We start from the raw sequence: 21497 nt of genomic DNA, 5'->3' as shown, positions 1-21497 counted from the left end.
GTGTCCGTGAATGAATTCATGAATGGCCACCTCATAGTGACATAAGCATGATTAAATTTTCTCTTAAAAATTGTTTGTTAAAGTTTTTTAAACACGTTATGGAAGTTACTTACGTATACAATTATATGGATAATTTTCCATGGCTCCATAGTATCTTTCCTACATTTGTTTAGAAAACATATAATGCTTAGAAAAACTTACCACGTTTTTCGTTTTAAATCTTACAAGTTAATTTATAGATTTTAGAAATCAACAATCACAAATTTTTAGGACATACTGTATGGAGTTACGAATCTGTGTGTCGATATAAATCTTTACGGGCCTTGAATAAATTAGTTTATAGTTTTTAGTTAGTTTTAAAAAGTTGTTTTTAAATATTATATATATTTTTGCTTTTCTTCATCGTCTCATCGTTGTCTCAGCTCAATAAAATGTTACATTTACGTGCTAACGAAATTATCCCTAGTTTTGTCATATAGATTTTATGTACATGTTGACTGTTTATTGTATACCTATATACAAAATTGCTATCAGACATATGGCTAAAGAATAACACGGATCATGTAACGACCCGTTTATAGTAAATTAAAAGCATGACTTTGCCGATATTTAGCCCAAATTCCGCGCATGCACAGAGCTCACTTTGTCGTTGATTTCGTCCAGACGGTAGCACCCGCGCCTGGCGCCATTAACTCGTATGTAGTCATTTCTGTGATCACCGGGGGCACGTATCAAGCGTGTTGGTGTGGCAAATGAAACTTTATGGTAACGAAACTATGCTGGAATGCATTTTTCTCACTTTGATGGTCATAACAAGAAATAATCGCAACATAAAAAGAACTTGAGAATATTAGAAAGGTGGTACTGTTATTTTTTGTGCGACGGTGCTGCTATCTCTAGTATTTTGGCCGTGAAAATTGCATCGATGGTTGCGAAACATCCGCTAGAATGCGTTGAAACCAGTTTCTAGCCTCGCGCAGGGCACCGTTTACTAAAACGGTTGCCGATCTGCGGCTCGGACACGCTCTGGGGTACGGGCCGCGAGTCACGGTGGAACCTTTGAATATATATACTGTATAGAAGTCGCGAGTGGATAGGATTTACTCTACGTTTTTCAGGAGCGTATGATGAGCAGCTTGGGAACTCCACCGCTGCAGGGCGCTGCCGTAACGCCCTGTATCGTCTTAGGTTATTATTTACACGTTAGAGCGCAGCACTGTCGCCCGCTGTCATTCCCCCCGCACCCCCCCACCAAACATTCACTGCAGCTCAAGGTCATTCAACGGGAGTTTGTGCGTCACAAAACTGTAGGGATGAGAGGTGTAGTAGAGGGTGGGTGGAGGACAACGCGTGTTCGAGGGAGGGTGGGGGAAGGGGTGTTTGAAGAGTTCGACACTTGTCCGCTAGGGACCACCACAAGTCGATGCCCTAGAGATGTGTGGCGATTGCGGCGGTGAATTAACCAACTACCTCAAACCCGTATTATAAATTTTAACCTGGGCTGGCGACTGAAGGTGGAAGTGGTGCGCCGGGGTGTCGCAGGCGGGGCGCAAGGTCGGGGAGAGGTCGCTGGCGGCGTCCTTCTACGCGCCCGCGCAGCTGTACAAGGCGGACGGCGTGGGCGCGGCGCTGCGCAGCCTGATGCACGGGCCCGCGCAGCGCGAGGACGAGCACATCAACGAGGTCATGACCAACCACATGTTCCAGGAGCCGGGGAAAGGTGAGCACGGCTCCCGCGCGCCGTCCTTAACGGACGCCTTGCCAACTAACATCACTATGCGCGCTACATAGAACAAAAATTTTCACAGGATGAAAAATAAAGGCTTCACAAAAAAAAACAGTTAAATACAAATACAAATACAAATTATTAACGTGCTTTTGAATATTCTTCTTCAGAGATTTATATTGAATACTCGTCCACATCATTAAAAAATATGTATTAATTGTGAATGTTATTGATGTATATAGTTTTTAAAGAATTTTTAAAATTGTATTTATATAAATGAGGTTATGTTTCCGCATGTGTGTCAGTTTGCTTGAAAGTTTCCATTGTCGCTGGCAGAGAGTGCCTGTGGAATGTTTAGTAGTCTCCTGGCCGGTTTAATGGGAGTGTCTGTGAGGTTATGTTCATGCATGATAATTTATTTGCATTATAAATTATCAATTTTTGACGTGACAACGTCTAATAAATCGATGAACGCCGGCTGTACGCACGAAAAAGTGTCCCGTTTCGCACAATGACCCGTTTCGCTGTGTCCCGTTACGCTCATTGTACGCATGCGCCGCATCTATCTCTCTTCCACTCGATTGGAACAACCATCGATTTTACTTTTCAATCATGTTTTCGTCGTTTGAATTATTAATATTATGTAATTTAACGTTCGTCCACCGATTTTCAGCACAATCGGTACGGTTATTTAAAAGTAATGTTGAATTTTCAAATACGTTTTTTTGTACGAACAATGGTGTTTTACAGTTACACATAATAATCCAAATTACACCCGGGATCGTTTGCACAATGTTTTAAAAAATATTGTAACACATTATAAATAAGTTTGGTGTATTTGGGATGCGTATATGTTATAAAATCGTATTATAAAAACGAAATAATATTATTCCCCTACGGTGCTGCCATCTACGGTGACGGACGCGAACCGAACGAATCGTGCTATCACCTTTCGCGGCAACCAGGCACTCGTTAATACATATTTTCCTTTGTTTATCGCGAGGGGCGTTATTATTAATGAATTATAAATAAAATTTCGTGCCCGTGGCCACAATTGCATATCATCCTGAAACTGCTACTGTTTCTATTACTACTGCCACTACTTCTGCTGCTGCTACTGCTGTAACTGCTACTGATTATACTAATATTAGTACTGTTGCAACTGATACTACTTCTACTAATACTGCCACTACTTCTTCTGCTGCAACTCCAACTGCTTCTACTAATATTGCTACTGATACTGCTGCAACTGCGCGCAGGCGCGGGGCTGGACCTGGCGGCGCAGGTGATCCAGCAGGGTCGCGACCACGGCCTGCCAGGCTACATGCGCTGGAGGGAGTTCTGCGGCCTGCCCGTCGCCGCCTCCTTCCAGCAGCTGCCGGACATCCTGCCCGCCGACGTGTCGGCGCGCCTGCAGCGAGTTTACAGGTCACTGCTCCGCTGCACCGCTCTATAACAATCCAGTTAAATACACTCGTGTTCATGAAGTATTATTGAACAAATTAACTCGTGTGATGAACGTGTAGTTCACTACATGTCTACTGCATTTCCCCACATAATTAGCATTCAGTTCTGAGCACTTTCGGTAACGCTGCACCAGTTTATTTAAACCCTCTACATTTAAGTTCGTCGCCTTGTAATTTTTAACATCCGATAAGCGCGGCTACTCGCAGTGCAGACGAGTGAAGCGGGTAGTCTGAACACAGGCGCATTAACGCAGGTTCAGGTGAAGCTCCTTTCGTACACAAAGATCGTATAACAACGTCTGACCTTGCTCTCCTTGCCATACTTGCCAAGCGCGCGACTCGCGAGGATGCCATCGGCTTGAGCTTTGCGGGACCTGGGATGCTACGATAAATGCCCCTGTGTGCGGGCTTCCCGCCTCACTCATCTGCACTGCGAGTAGCCGCGCTTCCTAGCGCGTGATTTGCCTGCAAGCTTCGTCGATCCGGGAGACTGGCTGGTGTGTTCGCTGATTGCTGTTTGCTGGACTGTCTTTGACGATGTTGCCGCTGTCGCTTTGTGGGTGACTACGGATGGTCCGTTGTCAAGCTGACCACGAGGAAACTCAAGACTGACGTTGTCAATTGGTTTCATTCCCAGTCTGCGAACTTATTTGCAGAAGGGTTAAAGCAACTGGTACAGCGTTATGAAAAGTGCTTAGAACTCAATGGCGAATATGTGAGAAAATGAAGAAAATATTTAATAAACTAAAACTGGCAAAACAAATTTTTTTCATGTGTAATTTTTTTAAATGACCAAACAGATCTTATTTAGAAATATCGCTCGAAATTCGTGAACGGATTCTAAATTACAAGCTAAATTTTCTGCAATGCAGAGGTTAAATTGTAGCCATATCACTGGTATTTTAAAGGTATAACACGTGTCACTATTAAGAAATATGCTACATCTAACAAATCTTCAACCAGCCACGATCCATTGCCAAAATTAACTTCAGAAATGGTGACTATACCTACCAGGGACGAAAATCTGTATGATATGCAGAGGTGCACGCGGAATTAAAATCATCATCAATAAGGACCAGAAAAATTTGCGTTTTCAGAGACCTCTAGCACAGGCTACACAGTTCTGTGTAAACTCGGGAAAATGTCACCTGTTCATAATAAACCGGCCGGAGAGACGTCTAAATGTGGTAGTCTGAGATACGGTTACTACTTTAGTGAGGGTTTCTCGTTGGCCAGTATATTCACCAAGAGCTGTGTCGGCTTAGAGGTAGAGGTACAAATTTAAATTTTTTTCTATCAAGGCATGAATTCGCGAAATCTTCTTGTACCTAAATTCGTCCTCGTTTCACAGTTACAATTTAGCAATATCTAGTGGGACCCCCGCAGTGAAAAGCTCTGTAGTTCCAGAAGGAGGGTATTTACCCCATGGTGCCTAAACATAAAAATAAACACTACCATTTTATTTTGGCGGTATTCTCGCCCGTTTACATTGACTGTAAATAACGATCACTTAGTAAATAATTAACTGTAAACTCGCAGTGTTTATCTGGACTCACAATGATCCACCGCATCCATTCGTCACTCGTCCGTCCGTCATTCACGTGACCTGAAGCCATTCAGATGAACCGGAAAATGCCATCCGTTTTAACTGTAGACGGATGGACAAAATTATTATAGAAAATTTGTCTATAATGCATGGAATTTTTTTTTAAAGTATTTTTTTTTTAGTGTAGAAGCTTCCATTTTTCGTGTTTAATTTGCATTTGAATACTTTTTAAAAGTTGATATTTTAAACACAATAAATGGCTGAGACACAAAAGTGTGATCATTAACGTACGGTAACTAGAAAACTAGATTTAAATAAATTGCACAGCAATAAATATTGCAAGACAAATTTTCTCAAAAATGTAAGTTTTCCAGTCAGTTGGTGGCATCCGAGTGAAAAAAGAAAGACGCGATGACGGACGTGCGGACCGCAAGGCCGGGCGGATCATCGCGAGTCCGCCTGCTCTCGACCGCGTGCTCGGGGACGGGCGCACAGGCATAGTTTGTGATCGTGACGTAACCCAGTGGCAAGGGACACGAACAAAAAATCGCGGATTCTTTTCGCGGTAGGATTCGAATCTCTGTACACTGTTAGAAGTTGCAATAAATTTTACGCACTTTTTTCAACGAAGAATTAAACTCAAATAAAGGAAGATTTTTTGACGTGACAACGTCTAATAAATCGATGAACGCCGGCTGCACGCACGAAAAAATGTCCCATTACGCACATTATCCCTTTACGCTGTGTCCCGTTACGCTCATCGTACGCTTGCGCTGCATCTATCTCTCTTCCACTCGATTGGAACAACCATCGATTTGACTTTTTCGAGGCACATTAAACTTGAAACACTCCCATTCGTTTCCCACTTTTCCTATCATCGTCCTATCCTTAACAAAATAACACAGATTGGAAGAAGTTAAATTGCAAACATGTACAAAAGTTATAGTTAAAATAATATCTTCGTTAAAGTAATAAACATATTTGAATTAATGAGTGCAAATAAAAGTAAATTTATAAATGAAATTGTAGATTTCATTTCACTCTTTCTTTTTATCCATACAAAATCGTGATAATTCAATAAAAAAATTTCAATTTTATTCATAAAAAGTATGCAATCGTTTCATCAATGTTTTGTTCTGACGTTGTCACGTTAAACTTATCGTCCGTAAACCGACTTTACAGACAACCAATTTTTTTCTTTCTTTCGTAATTTCAAATAACCGAATCTTCTTGGGAAACTACGCCGTGTTTCGACTTACGAGTTGTAATTTTTGGTTCTAAACGAAGGTGTGACACGCGCTTGGACACTTACCGTGAACTTGACCAGTTTTCAAACGGTCTTGTTGGGTTCGTGTTCAACGCGAGGGAACTCGGTGTCGGCGCGCGGCTCGCAAGGGAACGAGAGCTGGCGAGAGTGACTCTGGCCGCGGTGCGCAGGAACGTGTCTGACGTGGACCTGTTCACGGGCGCGCTGGCCGAGCGGGCAGCCCCGGGCTCCGCTGTGGGGCCGACCCTCGCCTGCCTGCTGGGCCGCCAGTTCCGCCAGCTGCGGCGCGGCGACCGCCACTGGTACGAGAACGACCTGCCGCCGTCCTCCTTCAGCAAGGGCAAGTGCCTCCTGAGTCTTCCGTTGTTTGGCTTACGTAACTTCGTGGTTTTGCTCCTTATTTTTTAAATAATAAAACTCGGCTTTAACCAGTTGGTCCAGATCAGGGGCGTAGCCAGGGGGGGAGGGGTTATGGGTCAACCCCCCCCCCCCTAGGACCCAATCTTTAATTAACTTCTTATTCATCACTCAAACAAATTCGTATTAATATTAATAAAAATTTTACCATTACAATATTTAAATTTAAGTACCGAAAACTGCTAAAATAGCACTATTTTACACCTTAAAATCCAAATTTTCCCCGAGGAGGACCCCCGGACCCCCCCGCTTTAATACGGGGGGGGGGGGGGCATGCTTCTTAACACCCCCCATACACAAATCCTGGCTACGCCACTGGTCCAGATGAAATGTTGCACATTAGCACTAATAAAGGATAATTTTAAAAATTCATCACCCAAGTTTGGGAAATTCCATCGAGCACACCGGATGACAGACAACGAACAGCTTAAACCGGTGGTTCTATAAGCATGCAATTTTGCATAGGAGTTTCTTATATAACGTTGGTGAGTACTGAGAAAAGTTTTTTTTTAATTTATCTCCTAAGATGGTTAAATAGGGGATGCAAATTTGGGAAATCCCGTTGGACACACGGAAAGTTTTAAATAAACTCATAATATAACTATATTTAAATTTTTATAAAGTTTTTTTGTAAATATAAGTATTTATTTAGCTGTTTTTAAAAACTTAAAGCCCAATATTTATGTAAACACAAGCATCAACTGAGAAAACGTAATCAGGTTGTAAACAGTTTTAAATTAATCGTTTGTGTGAAAATTTGTCAAGTATGTCTTAAATAATGTTTTGAATATTGTTTATAAATCAATATACTTTTTTTTTCACAAACCTACAAAACCAATTTTTTAAGTTTTTGGTAAATCCAATTTTTGTATTATTTAATGAATGACACACAGAAAATTAAGTGATACGTGTGTAAGGCTACAAAAAACGATTAAATAAAAAATAACACGAGTAAATGCCCTTAGTTCATGCAAGGGTTGAAATAAAATTGGCCTTTGAGAAGCTATTAAATAAATACGTGTTAAATTAATAAAGCACTTTATAAGCAACCAACGATAGTTTTATTACGAATAAATTAGCAAGAACTCGAAATCACGTAAGCAAATTAATTTATGATTATATCATTCCCCCCATTAACAAACAAAGTTTTGTTTTCATGGACAAATTCTCAGTTGGCAGGTCTCAATAATCCCAAATATTAAAATTACAATCTTGATTGTCTGCCATTCAGCAAGGGTAAAATTACGTTTATTGGAACGCCCGTGTTTTAAGTTCCTAGAGCCAGGAAGTATTTTGAAACGTTTTACGTGCAGTGGATGGACGCATGTATGTATGTTTGACGCTAGAGCCCTCGCAGGGGTGGGGCATGGGCGTCGCAAGGATATTTTTTTTTGGGGGGGTGGGGGGACTGCAATTGATTTAGTTGTTGAGGAATATTATATACATCCCCTGGGGAAAAAGCGGGGGGTCCGGGGGTCCTCCCCCGGGAAATTTGGTGTTTGAAGGTGCAAAAAGGTGGTTTTTAGGCATTTTTCTTTCCTAAATATTCTAATTATAGTGGGTTGCAATATATAATTTATTTTTTATAAAAAATATTTTCAGAGAACAAATTTGTAAAAACACAGTGCTCACATTACCACGATTGGACTAAATGCACCATGCGAAACATATGGGTTATAGGCCTATCACAGGAATCATATTTTTAATATAGCTACGAAACTAAATATATTATTGGAGGGGACGAAATTGAAGACTTTTATTATTGGGGGGACGTGTCCCCCCCGTTCCCCCCCGGTTGCGACGCCCATGGGTGGGGGCTGGAACAGCCGGGGACTGACGGACCGTGCTTGTGTCCGCGCAGAACAACTGAACGAGCTGCGGAAGGTGACCTTGGCGCGCGTCATCTGCGACAACGTGGACCACATGGACGAGGTGCAGCCCAACATATTCCTGGAGAAGGATCCCTTCCTGTGAGTGCACCGTTAGTTCTAAATACACCGAGCTTTTCACAAAAGCTAGCCCGCGCGTATGTGGGCTACTGGTGTATTTTGTCTGCGTTTTGGTATTTTTTCTCTATGAACTAAAGTACAAAAATCGAAAAAAAAGATTTTATCATGTTCAATTATATATAGAGATCGGGAAATTTCACGGATCCATTTCACGTCAGTCTAAGATTCACAGATATATCTATATTATACTTACCCAAAATGTGCTTTCCTACTGGCCGATTCCTTACTATAGAACCTTCCATTGTTTTGACTGTGTCACTGTGGCTCGGTCACTCTACTGCTATCTGGCAGCTGACTGGTCCACAGTCGTAGAGGGGAGTGTCCAAAAATGGTGATGGAGAGATATATAGATATATAGATATACAGAGAGGCATAGAGCTAGAGAGATATATAGAGAGTGATATATATATATATATATATATATAGATGAAGAAAAATAAAATATATATAGGAGATAGACACATAAATAAATAAAAATAAAGGGTTACCTTTATATATAATTATACAGCTATATTTATATAGAAATAGATATATAGAGATATAGACAGACATACATACCTATATAGTGAGGTATATAGATAGAGATAGGGAGATTGCGAGATATGGAGTGAAATGTAGAGATCGAGATGAATATAAAGAGGTATTAAGAGATATATAGTTACAGAGAGATAAATAGAGAGAGATCCTTTGTATATGTGTACAAATTTAAAAAAAAATACAAAAAAAAATTACAAAGAGGCATTTCAACGCATGCTGGGAATTAGCTGGTATTGTATAAAATATCCATAGAAACTAATACCGAAGCAAACAATAAATCCAAAGTTGTTCCTCAACACTTTATCTCTCCGATGAACTCCACAGTCCTGTGTGTACACAGGCACATCTCACCTTTTCATTGGCTGCCGACTGCTGAGACTTCTCTACTTGTTAGACGGTGGTTCGGTAATTCTTTAGTTTGAGGGTTTCTCAATGACCAGGAGTATTACCTAGAAACTGTGTGCCAATTATAGCGAAATAATTTAAAGGTATAAATATTTGAATTTATCCTTACGCGAAATGAATCCGCGAATTTTTCCGGTCACCAACAGCAACGCAAATGACGGGATACAACAGCAAAATATCGAGTTATTCTGAACATGTGGTTTCCACCTGAGCTACAGATCGAAATAAACTATTAGGTATATATGAAATGTTTCTGGCCATTACATATGCACTACACAGTAAACAGTAGTGAACAAAGCATTTTAAAACATTTGAAAACAAATCTCTGACACGCATTTCAGTAACGTCGCACGTGTGACGCAAAGGAAACAGAAAATCTATTTTGTTTTGAATTTTTGTCTCACCGACGTCACAGATGTATCGAACGTGATTGGCTAGGAAATAAATTAAGGTAGAATGTTTTTAGTTCATAACTATTTCCCGTCGTTTAAAACTGCATAATTGGCCTTCGTTAAAGCAAAGTGTATAATTTATTGGAATGCCTGAAGTAAACAGTAACTGACTACTACATATGTGACGTCATTGGAGTTTAGAATTTAGTTCATGTTCGGGAATGACTTCAACTATAATAATGCTATTAATAGACACTTTGGAAATCTTTTAATGTGTGTTTTCTCTGCTTAAACGAAATAATCAACCATAATTAAACTTTACAATAATTATATTGTATACAAACATTTGAAACCGACATGTTTTTCAGTTATCACTTCCACTTAAGGAAGTAATATTTTTTATTAATTTGCTTATAATATTTCTTATGCACATGATTTTAAATAAATTCAGTGTATAACCATATTTCATTGTTTGTATAAAAGCTTTTTCTACTAATCTATTCTTTATTTAATGGTTTTTATTAACTAGAAAGCAAATTTTTATGTCATTTATGTCAGTTCGTTTGTAGTCTTCGTCTTGAAACTCTTTATTTTTTTGTGTAACGTTAGTTTTTCGGGGTTTTGGGTTACAGCATACTTAAAATAAATAGTTTTAAGACGAAGGCTTAATACGAATGGTTAATCCAAACTGTATCTCACATGCCATTTCAGTACATGCTATGACGGACATACAAATTTACCTTTAAGTTCATAAAGAACGTTAAAATAGGAATTTTTGATTAGTAGAAGATACCTTTTGTAAACTTTTTTAATGTGGCTATATTATGAACGTCTGTATTTAAAGTCACCTGTAAAAATAATATATCATGATAATTTAGAAATCTGCCTTCTTGAGGAGGATTCAGCCCTGATATCTTGGAAGTTTCCATATTTTTGGGTATAATTCTCCCATTTTTGGCACGTCAAGGCATAGATAATATCTCCCAGACCTGATATACCATGTAGAGACTAGATGTCTACAAACACACTAGTCTGTAAGCGCCGCGCGGGCGACTACAACCAGTAGCCGAGGCACGGGAGCTAAGACGGCGGGGCGGTGACGCGGTGGTGCCCGCAGGAACGCGATGGCGCCGTGCGCCGGCCCGGTGGTGCCGCGCCTGGACCTGGCGCCCTGGAGCACTGCCGGCCAGCGCCTCGCCGTGCCGCCGGCCCTGCTGGCCGAGTCGGTGGCGCGCGCCGGCCGCGACCTGGGTGACGTCATGCGCCGCGAGCTCGACCTGTGGCGCCAGCGTGAGTGCACACGACCATCAGGGTCTAGGTGTTCAATATGCCACACCTGCACCCCTACTGCCGGACAGGACACGGCAGGTCCCTTGTCAGATTCAGTCCGAACATCAGTATTAATAAAAATTAGCTATTTTTTTAGCGGGAAACTTGTTGATATTTGCCCATTATCAAGATTCCAATATCAGGGTCAATGGAACTTCTTGACAGCATTTGATCGCGTACCACCTGCAATGTTGCCACGTACCACTAGTGCCACCAGTTCGGAAACCCTGGTCTAGATTTTTATACGTTGTCTTCATTTGTTTCCAGATACTCCAAATGTGATCAAGTCAATGCTACATTAATAACAGTAAAAGAATTATTTTAAAACATTACATTACATTACATTACTAGCCATCTATCCGATGGGATTTCCCAAATTTCCATCCCCTACTTAACCCCCTTAAGGGATGAAATTCCAAAAATCCTTTCTCAGTACTCACCTATGTTATAATAATTATAAAGAACTCCTATGCAAAATGTCAAGCTTCTAGACCCACCTATTGAGCTATGCGTTTTTAGTCAGTGTTAAAGTTATATTAAATATAAAATAATATGTATAATAAAACATAATTAATACGTTTTTATGTCCAGTGATAATAGTCAAGTTATTAACTTATTTTAATTCATAAAATTTAGTCACAGTTTGGGTAAAAAATGTTATTTAAAAGTGACTCTTGTTTCTATTGTACGATGCACAAATTACACTGGATAATGCACTGTTAATTATTTTGTTTGGCAAGTGTTGTACGACTGCGACTGTCGTGCCGTCAAACAGAGAAGCAGTTTTGGGGGAAAGCGCCAGAGCCGCACTGCAGAGATCCAATCCCGGTCCGACAATTCGTATTGTTGTTACTTATTGCGTTTCCAGTTGTGTTTTGACATGCAATTTTAAAATAAAGAAGGGAATTGGACGTGTTTGTGATGCAAAGCTGTGTACCTAATTACCAAAATATATTTGAATTTGAAAATATGTATAAGACTATGAGGGACATAGTTCTCAGGCGAAATTGTTCTATGTAACATATCCAATTGTATTTTAACGTAAAAATAATAATAATAAAGTTAGCAGTTGAATGTGTTTGTGATTTGAAACTGTACAATTGCCAAAATATTTATTTTGAAGATACGTATTATACAGCTTTGATATAAACTGGATACCCGATAAAGAAAATTATCCCCAGACGCAATTGTTCCGGGTAACGTATAAAATTGTATTTTAACGTAAAATATTTTTAAAAAATAGTGAGCAGTGAATGAGTTAGCAATACGAAAATGTGCTACATGCAAAATATATCCGATTTTGAAAACACGAATTGTAAAAAAAAAATCGGTATAAACTGGATACGCAGTATCAAAGGTTTGTTTGGAGCGCTGTGACGTAAGCTGACGGCAGAGGAAGAGGTTGGCGTGAACGCGTTGTTCCGCAGAGCGCGGGGCGGACCCTCTGTCGCCCGTCGGCACGGCGTACGGCTTCAACCGGCCCAAGAGGCAGGCGGCGCAGATCGCCAACACCTCGTTCCTGCTGCAGTTCGCCTCGCAGAGATTCGTCGACAGCTTCCTGCAGAGGTCAGTGGCCCGGGCTCTCTTCCCAGGGCCGGTGCAAGGTAAATTGGAGCCCTAGGCGAAAAATCTTAATTCACCCCCCCCCCCCCCCCCCCGCAGGACACCCCAAAAATTTTTTTCCTTGCCTCAAAATACATCACGTAAGCCTAAGATTTTGTCAACAATCAAATGTAAGCAGGCTTGTGTTTTTTACTTATTACAAATCATAAACAGGTCACCGTGGACTTTAAATAATTACTTATATCAATATAAACATTCCAAACTGTTACAAAAAATCCATTTTCATCTAGTTTCAATAATCGTTAAACATGTCATATCAGCTGTTATGTGTCGTGCTGCGCCGCCCCCAGCTACTTGGCGCCCTAGGCGGTTGCCTAGTTCTCCTATATGGACGCGCCGGCCCTGTCTCTTCCTTCGTTCGCCGCTGCGATCTCGCGGGGGAAGACAGTTTCTTTCCTAACGTAACTGAAAACTAAGTGTGTTCTGTAGGAGTGGTGCCGGGTTAGGGGGGTACCTAGGTGCGTCTCATGCCGAAACCTATACGCCTAGTCATGCCATGTCGCATGCATCGTGTGATTTGTCCGGGCCATGGGCCAACCATAGCAGCGATTTGTGTCGTGAATAACTACCCTATCTTAAAGCTAGCTTCAAACTGCATAGACACAGGGGAAAACCCTGGGTGCAGATGGAGGGATGCAAGGGCATTCATAGCCCCCCGATCCGTCCCGAACATACCCGAAGATCGCTGCTCACTCCCGCGTAACTTCGCGGTCTGAATAAAAAGCACAATTTTGCGAGATTTAATATTTTTGGACGATTTTGTAGCATTATAAATTTTGCTGACCTAATATAACCAACCTTTCGTTTTAGTTACGATCATCTAGGCGTCATGAAAAATACTACCAAAAAATTTGCGATAATTTAATTTATATAAAACACTTAACCCATATTTTAATTTCACTAAAGCAGAAATTAATCTAAATGAATGCACGTGGATTATTCAGGCATAGGGGTCTGTGAATAGTAGTTTTCCCGATCTCGCAACAGGCCATGCCTGGATTAAAAGTTCTAAGGCCCTCTCCCCTGCCTAAAATTTAGCCACAAAAAGAATATAAACATCAACAAAGTATATCTATTTCTTCGTATAGCCTACTTACCAAATTTTTTCACTTCGATTTTCGGGACGTTGATAAAAATCACTTGGGATGCTGTATTTGATCTAATATTTAAGTGTGTGGGTCTTAGCAGTAAATGCCAAGTTTACAGTAGGTTCTCAAAAACAATTGTATATAGACTTAGGCCTCGGCACATTTCTTTATAAATGCCCCATTTACACCAGTAACCTGTCCATAAATGACTCTCGTTCTGGTCCAGCTGATTTTTTTTCCAGGCACTAACCAAAACAGGATACAATACGGTACTTTGGGGAGAACAGGGTTACAAATATTTCTTAAATTTAAATGAAAAATTTCCACACACACATATATATAAATATAATTTGTGGATATGATCTTACGTCACTCAGTTTTCCGCAGATACTTAAGTCAACGGGACCTCCCAAAAGATAGATATTACAATCTACCTCTTCGACATTGGTCAAACTCGATACCAATATAGAGAGAGACTGCAATCTACTTAAGTGTAACACAGTTCAAATATCTTATTTACAATCAACAGCTACTAAGGGATAAATGTGTAGTGTAGCAGTGAGAAGAGGCTTGAAGCTGAGGGAGGACGTGGTGTGGCGGGAAGCAGCCAGTTGCAGGACCTCGAAGTGGGCCGCAGCGCGAAGGCGAGCCTGCACGAACTGGTGGCGCTCCTGCCGCGCGTGGATCTCGCCGACACACTGGACATCCCGCGAGTGTTCCGCTGCGACGAGCAGGCGCTGCCCTGCGACCACACCAGCCGATACCGCACCGCCACGGGCTGGTGCAACAACCTGCGGCGCCCCGAGCAGGGCAAGTCCCTGCGGGCCTTCGTGCGCCTGCTGCCGCCGCAGTACCAGGATGGTGAGTGGCATACACCTCTCACCTCTCCTTCATCCCTGATCCACACCAGCCACTGCCGCACCGCCACAGCCCCGAGCAGGGCAAGTCCCTGCGGGCCTTCGTGCGCCTGCTGCCGCCGCAGTACCAGGATGGTGAGTGGCATACACCTCTCACCTCTCCTTCATCCCTGATCCACACCAGCCACTGCCGCACCGCCACAGCCCCGAGCAGGACAAGTCCCTGCGGGCCTTCGTGCGCCTCCTGCCCCCGCAGTACCAGGACGGTGAGTTGCATACACCTCCCACCTGCCCTTCATTCCTGATACACACCAGCCACTGCCGCACCGCCACAGCCCCGAGCAGGGCAAGTCCCTGCGGGCCTTCGTGCGCATCCTGCCCCCGCAGTACCAGGACGGTGAGTTGCATACACCTCTCACCTCTCCTTCATTCCTGATCCACACCAGCCACTGCCGCACCGCCACAGCCCCGAGCAGGGCAAGTCCCTGCGCGCCTTCGTGCGCCTCCTGCCCCCGCAGTACCAGGACGGTGAGTTGCATACACCTCTCACCTCTCCTTCATCCCTGATCCACACCAGCTTCTCCTGGCCCGCTCCGGGCTCTACGGCGCCCCGAGCAGGGCAAAAATTCAGTGGTATATAGACTAAAATATTATCATAATAGGCACACATCTAATTACTTTAGAGCAATTGGTCTCTCGTTTTTCTGATTCCAGTTGTGTACATGTATACAGATCTCTAACCCCAGTTCATGGTTTTATAAGAAAGAGTATACATGGCAAATAGCCAGTTCTTTTATACGCTATTGTTATACCCGGCTGTATGAGCTTAAAAGTATCGGGTGATGAATATCCTGATTTCCATAATATAATAAGGTGTTGCTCCTTCCGATTAAAGTGGTGGTAGTAGAACTTTCTCTTTCATCATAGAAGTGAAGCTATGAGTGCCACCTGGATATTAGCGAAGTCTATCCCACATATTTGGGTGTATTCCGAACCGTATCGTTTTAATGTCGACCATACCACTGCCACGAAAATATCCAGTGTTTACTTCGAGAATGAGGCTTCAAACCTCTAAAGACCAGTTGCACCATTCTGCTCTTCAATCTGAGATATAAAGACCACGCCTAAGTATGATTTAGGGATCATTCCTCTAAACGTTGCAACCACACATATTGAGGCTACACAGTCCTCAAACATATGGAATATTAACTCATATTGTTGCAAGTGGAAAAACGGGTCTGAAGGAAAGCCCAATTAACTAAATAAAGTTTTATTTATTAACTAATAACTACAATTGAGCGGCGCTCAAAGCACAATGGTGCTTACGCCTGAACCCTTAATGGCACAACTGTTCATAGGCAGATTTTGGAAAAATTCGCGGTTTCTTTGACCTCCTAGATAGATACCATGATCCTCTGCATACTCGGCCAAAATTCACATTTCATTGGCTGTTGACTTATGAGACTATTAATTGCAATGTTAGAAATTACAGTCAATTAACAGACTTTTCAAAGACGAATATAATTCAAAAAAAAGAATAGTTCTTCGTTATTTCAAATAATGGAATCTACATAGAAACTACGTCGTATTTCGACTTCCACATTTTATGTTTTCGTTCTAAACAAAGGTAAACACACACTCACATGGACAAAATAAATGTTCTTACTGTGGACTTAAGTTATTTTTAAGTCTTGATAATACACCAAGTGTATTCTTTTGGATCCACGTTAAAAGTAAGTGAACTAAGTGTCTGTAAATTTACAAAGCAAGCCGTAAAATTTCGAAGATCTCTGGATAATTTGTAACCTGTGTTCTTCGTAAATTAAAAGTGAAAATTAAGTGTGAGTAACGTGCAATTCGATACTTCTGTGATTGAGGGTCTTTAATTGTCCCAGAGTCCTCCAGGTTAACAGTGAACCAAAAGTAGAAATTGCAAAAATGTATTATTATTCGAATGTTAACATATCAAGGGACCGGAAAACTCCGCAACTTTATAGGGCCATGCATTTTTGACGAAAATATTTCCAAGTCAGCTGTATGTTAAAATTTTGTAGCACTGCTGGGTTTATTTCTGGTACATGTCTTCTGTCAGCATACAAATCACAGCCATCCAACGTGGAAGTAAACGCGTCCAGAATGGCTTGGTCAAATAGAGAAATGGCTTCTCTTGCAGACGACCGCCAATTACAAGGAAACAATCGCCAGCACGGGCATACCTTATTACAATCTAAAGAGTGTTCAGAATTTTTTTTCGCGAAAAATACCTATCCCTACAGATTCATTTCGCGTTAGGATAACATTGAAATATCTATACCTTTTAGCTAATTTTGCTATTGGCACACAGTTTCTAGGAAGTCCTCCTGGTCAATGAGAATCACTCAACTAAAGAAATACTGAACCACCGTCTAACAAGTTGAGAAGTCTCAGCAGTCGGCAGCCAATGAACCGGTGACTTTAACTTGAGCATACACAGGATTGTGAAGTCTATCCTAGAGGTCTGTAGCCATAGCCGGAGACTGGAAAAAGTTCGCGGGTTCTATGACCTCCAGGATAGATACCACGATTCTCTGCATATTTGGACAAAAGTCAGACTTGTAAATGTCACTAAACTGGGTAACTTGTGATTTGATACTTCTTTGACTGAGGGCCTCTAATTGGCCTAGATGGACAGAATAGGCGTGCAAGCAAGAGTGGGGTGTTGTCCGCAGGGGTGGGCAGCCCGCGGGCGGTGTCCGTGACGGGCGGACCGCTGCCCAGCCCGCGCCTCGTGTCCGTGTCCGTGCACCCGGACACCAGCCGGCCGCACCTGCGCTACTCGCTCATGTTCATGCAGCTGGGCCAGTTGCTCGACCATGACCTCACGCACACGCCCGTCAACCGGGGTGAGTAGCCACGCCCGCCGGCGTCTCGCCTCCGTACTCTTCTATCCATTTTCTCACTATGCTTCAGGCATACAGACCAGGAAATTTCGCAGATCCATTTCATGTCAGTATAAAGTCTCCCATACACGACCAGTACGATTTGACAGTCGCACCTGAACAGTTGGAATTGTCGTATGTGTGCAAGGACGGGGACTGATTCGTCGGAACTGATGGACTGACCAACTGATGGCTTCCCGTCAAAATGGACTGTGAGCTCGAGAACCCTCAGTCCGAAGTGCATTGTGAGGGAACAGCGTCTCGCCTGTCCAAACCGTCAGTCCAAACGAACAGTCCATCAGTCAACCAGCTGAGTGCCGTGGCAGATATCTTACTTTATACTCTTCGGTTGCTTCTTCTTTTTATAATTAAAAGTGTAATTGCCACTGTAACATTCAAAGTTTCTTCCATATTCTAAGATGAAACGATATACATCCAACAGCAGCCACAAGACTGATCGTGTGTGGGGAAGGCTTCATTTCAATCCAAACTGTCACTTCGGACTGTTGACTCTGAACTGAGCAACTGGACTGATCGTGCGTGCATATAACCTCAATTCATCCAAAACTGTCAGTTCGAACTGAGAAGTTGTAACTGGGAGCTGGACTGATCATGTGTGGGGGGCCTTAAGATTCACAGATCTATGCATACTCTACCCCCAATATGCTTTCCTACTGGCTGAGCCCTTGTTTTGACTGCGTCGCTGTGGCTCGGTCACTCTACTTCTAGCTGGCAGCTGACTGGTCCACAGTCGTAGAGTGGAGTTTCCAAACCATTGTGATCCAACCATCAAAGCAACAGAGAGGTATACATGTTGGCAGTCTACCTCGCGAGCACAGGACAGTGCAGGTAGGTGTAGGAGTACCAGGGCGTGCCTCTGCCGCAGCGTTCGTGGGCGAGGCGATCCTGGACTGCCAGCCGTGCGACGCCAGCCGCGCGGTGCACCCCGAGTGCTTCCCCATCCCCATCCCCGAGGGCGACCCCTACTTCCCGCACGTGAACATCAGCACGGGCCGGCCGCTGTGCATCCCCGTCACGCGCTCCATGCCGGGCCAGCTCACCCTGGGTAAGGCGCCGTCACAGTGTCGTGCGTTTGTTTCATATCAAGTATTATTGTCCTATCCTTTATTATTTTTATTATTCATTCCAGTGGCGTAGCCAGGATTTGTGTATGGGGGGTGTTAAGAAGCATGCCCCCCCCCCCCGTATTAAAGCGGGGGGTCCGGGGGTCCTCCCCCCGGAAAATTTGGATTTTAAAGTGTAAAACAGTGCTATTTTAGCAGTTTTCTATTCTTAAATTTAAATATTGTAAAAGTAAAAATTTTATTAATTTTAATATGAAATTTGTTTGAGTGATGAATAAGAAATTAATTAAAGATTTGGTGCTAAAAAGGGGGGGGGGGTTGAACCCCTAACCCCCCCCCCCCTGGAACGCCCCTGATCAATATACAATGTTAATGTAGATAAATGTAAATGTTTAATGTGATTAAGTGTAAGAAATGACATATCGCCTTAACTTCGCCACCAATAAAATCGATAAATAAAATAAAATGATACGCAATTTACACTTACACAGCAAATATGACATCGTAATAAGTATGAGGTGTGATAAAAAAAAAATACGACGAATGAATTTTTGGTAGCAGCAATTGCTGAGGCTACATCTATTTGAAGTAATGGGCCCAGCTGGCCTGATTCGTTGAGTTAGTATCAATTTTTGAACAAGTTGTGATTGCCAGTTGGCTTCATGTAAAAGTACAAAAATATTACATGGTATGATTACATAATTCTAGCCTTTATCCAAATAAAATAGTAACGAGAATTTTGCAGGTCAGTAGCATCTACGTGTTCATGAAAGAGCAGAGAGTGACGCCAGATTACTGGCTCGTGTGATGGCGTCGTGGTTGTGGTTTTACCGCCGCTACGAGTTGCTAACTTTAAGAAGTAGTATCATACATTTTTTTTTGCTTCCATAATTTTTTCTCTCATCAATTTCATACTTTAAGTATCGTTAATTGTTTATAAAGTGTTTTATAAATTCAATTCGTATTTATTTAAAAGTTTATGAAAAATCAAGGGCCAGTTTTTATGTGAACTCTAGCAATAACTTAAGCATGTAGTAGTGATCCATACAGTTTTAAAATAATTGTTTTGTGTGTAGCCTTTGACCCGAACTACTTAATTTTTTGTATATAATTATTCATAAATCAATTCAAATCTGTACTGCCTAAAACCCTGGAAAACTTTGGTTTGTAGGATTTTGGGAAAGCCAATTTTTTTTATTGATTTATGAACGATGTAAAAATATTAAGTAATTCAAGATAAAGGCTACACACAAACGATTTATTTAAAACTGCAAACAAGACGATTACTAGGGAATGAAAAATTCGAGTGTTCAATGACCTCCCGGATACACTCTACGATCTTCTACATACATTGGGCAAACGTAACATGTTCATTGGCAACAGACTTTTGAGGCGTCTCAAGTGGGTAACTATTGATTCGCAATTCTTTGAACGAAGGTCTCTAATTTGCCTAGAGTCCTCCAGACAAACAGCAAACCAATAGCAGAAGCCTCACAATTTGAAATTTAGCATATCACGAGATGAAACCCGATATTTTCCAGGCCTCTAACGATTACAAGCGTTTAGTTCATGCTAGGGTTGACTTAAAAATTTGTTTTTAAGATTATGAATACTAATAATTATATGCTTATTATTTTTCTTGCACATATAGTAAACAATTAAGTATAGTAGTGTTATGAATTTATTTGAAATAATGGGGAAAAACGCGAAATTCTGTAAGTAAAGTAATAGATAGAGACAGGAAAAATTCGCGACATCATTTCGCGATAGGCTAAAATACAAATAGTTATACCTCAGTGCTGCCTCTGCTATTGGCTCACAACTCACCTGGATGACTCTGGGTCAATGAGAAACGCCCCACCAAAGCTCTATCGAATCACAGGCTGCTACGTTGGGACGTCTCACAAGACAGCAGCCAATGAGTGGGTGGCATTTGACCGAGTGTACGTAGAACTATGGAGTTCATCCTGCAGGTCATTGAACCCGGGAATTTTTCCTGTCCCCAGTAACAGAGGATAAGTAAGCCGTGAGCTCGGTCGTGGCGCCGCGCAGGTTACAGGGAGCAGATGAACCAGGTGACGGCCTACCTGGACGCCAGCTTCGTGTACGGCTCCGACGTGTGCGAGACGAACGCGCTGAGGACCTTCTCCGCGGGCAAGATGAACGTGACCCGCCGGCCTTCGGGGGGCAAGCCCCTGCTGCCCACCACCACCACCCACCCCGAGTGCAAGTCCAGCTCCAAAGTGTGCTTCAGGGCAGGTTGGTCACACTGTCTGCGACCACCCGTGGTTAGTGGTTGCAATACGCACTTTTGACATTCCGATAACGGCAATTTTTTTTTAATATCTCGTGCAATTTTCGTCTCTTTCATTTATGACAGTAATTCCTTACATCTTACTCCATTCATACTATCTCATAAATTGCTTTTCCCTGAGGAAACATTATTTTGCGCCAACAATACATTCTACTGTGCTCTGATTGGTGCATTCCATAATTATAATTTTTCCGAAAAAAAAAAAAAAAAAAGTAGTTTGAGGAAAGTTCCCCGGTAATTCATAGGAATAATTTTTACTAAACAGGAAATTCTTTTCCTGTTTCTAACGAGTAACACTTTCACAAAAACCCGCAAATTCATTTTATCAATTATTTTAATACATTCAAGACCAAATAAAACAAACATTTTGTTTTCCTGTACCACCTAATGGATCACTTAACTTGTTAAGACTCAAATGGTAGGAAAATAAATTTGTTGGTTAAACAGTACCTACAAATGTTTAGAAAATAAATTATTGTTTAACGCATACTAATTTATTCACCTTGAATAATGTAAAT

General features: G+C 41.9%; 1 protein-coding gene across 1 annotated transcript in view; it reads left to right on the top strand.

The window, feature by feature from the left end:
• The window catches only part of LOC134531301 (uncharacterized), an 80617-nt gene that overhangs the window by 44172 nt on the left and 14948 nt on the right, over positions 1 to 21497 (top strand). Inside the window, exons 12-21 of the mRNA XM_063366995.1 lie at positions 1543 to 1720; positions 2986 to 3154; positions 6176 to 6345; positions 8284 to 8392; positions 10883 to 11055; positions 12522 to 12660; positions 14413 to 14666; positions 17371 to 17544; positions 18467 to 18646; positions 20718 to 20924. Coding sequence (XP_063223065.1) covers positions 1543 to 1720; positions 2986 to 3154; positions 6176 to 6345; positions 8284 to 8392; positions 10883 to 11055; positions 12522 to 12660; positions 14413 to 14666; positions 17371 to 17544; positions 18467 to 18646; positions 20718 to 20924 — 1753 coding nt within the window. The remainder of the gene's footprint in view (positions 1 to 1542; positions 1721 to 2985; positions 3155 to 6175; positions 6346 to 8283; positions 8393 to 10882; positions 11056 to 12521; positions 12661 to 14412; positions 14667 to 17370; positions 17545 to 18466; positions 18647 to 20717; positions 20925 to 21497) is intronic.

This window comes from Bacillus rossius, chromosome 3 (genome assembly GCF_032445375.1).
Source record: "Bacillus rossius redtenbacheri isolate Brsri chromosome 3, Brsri_v3, whole genome shotgun sequence".
In the NCBI taxonomy this organism is placed as follows: Eukaryota; Metazoa; Arthropoda; class Insecta; order Phasmatodea; family Bacillidae; genus Bacillus; species Bacillus rossius.
This window is presented reverse-complemented; position numbering and strand designations above follow the sequence as displayed.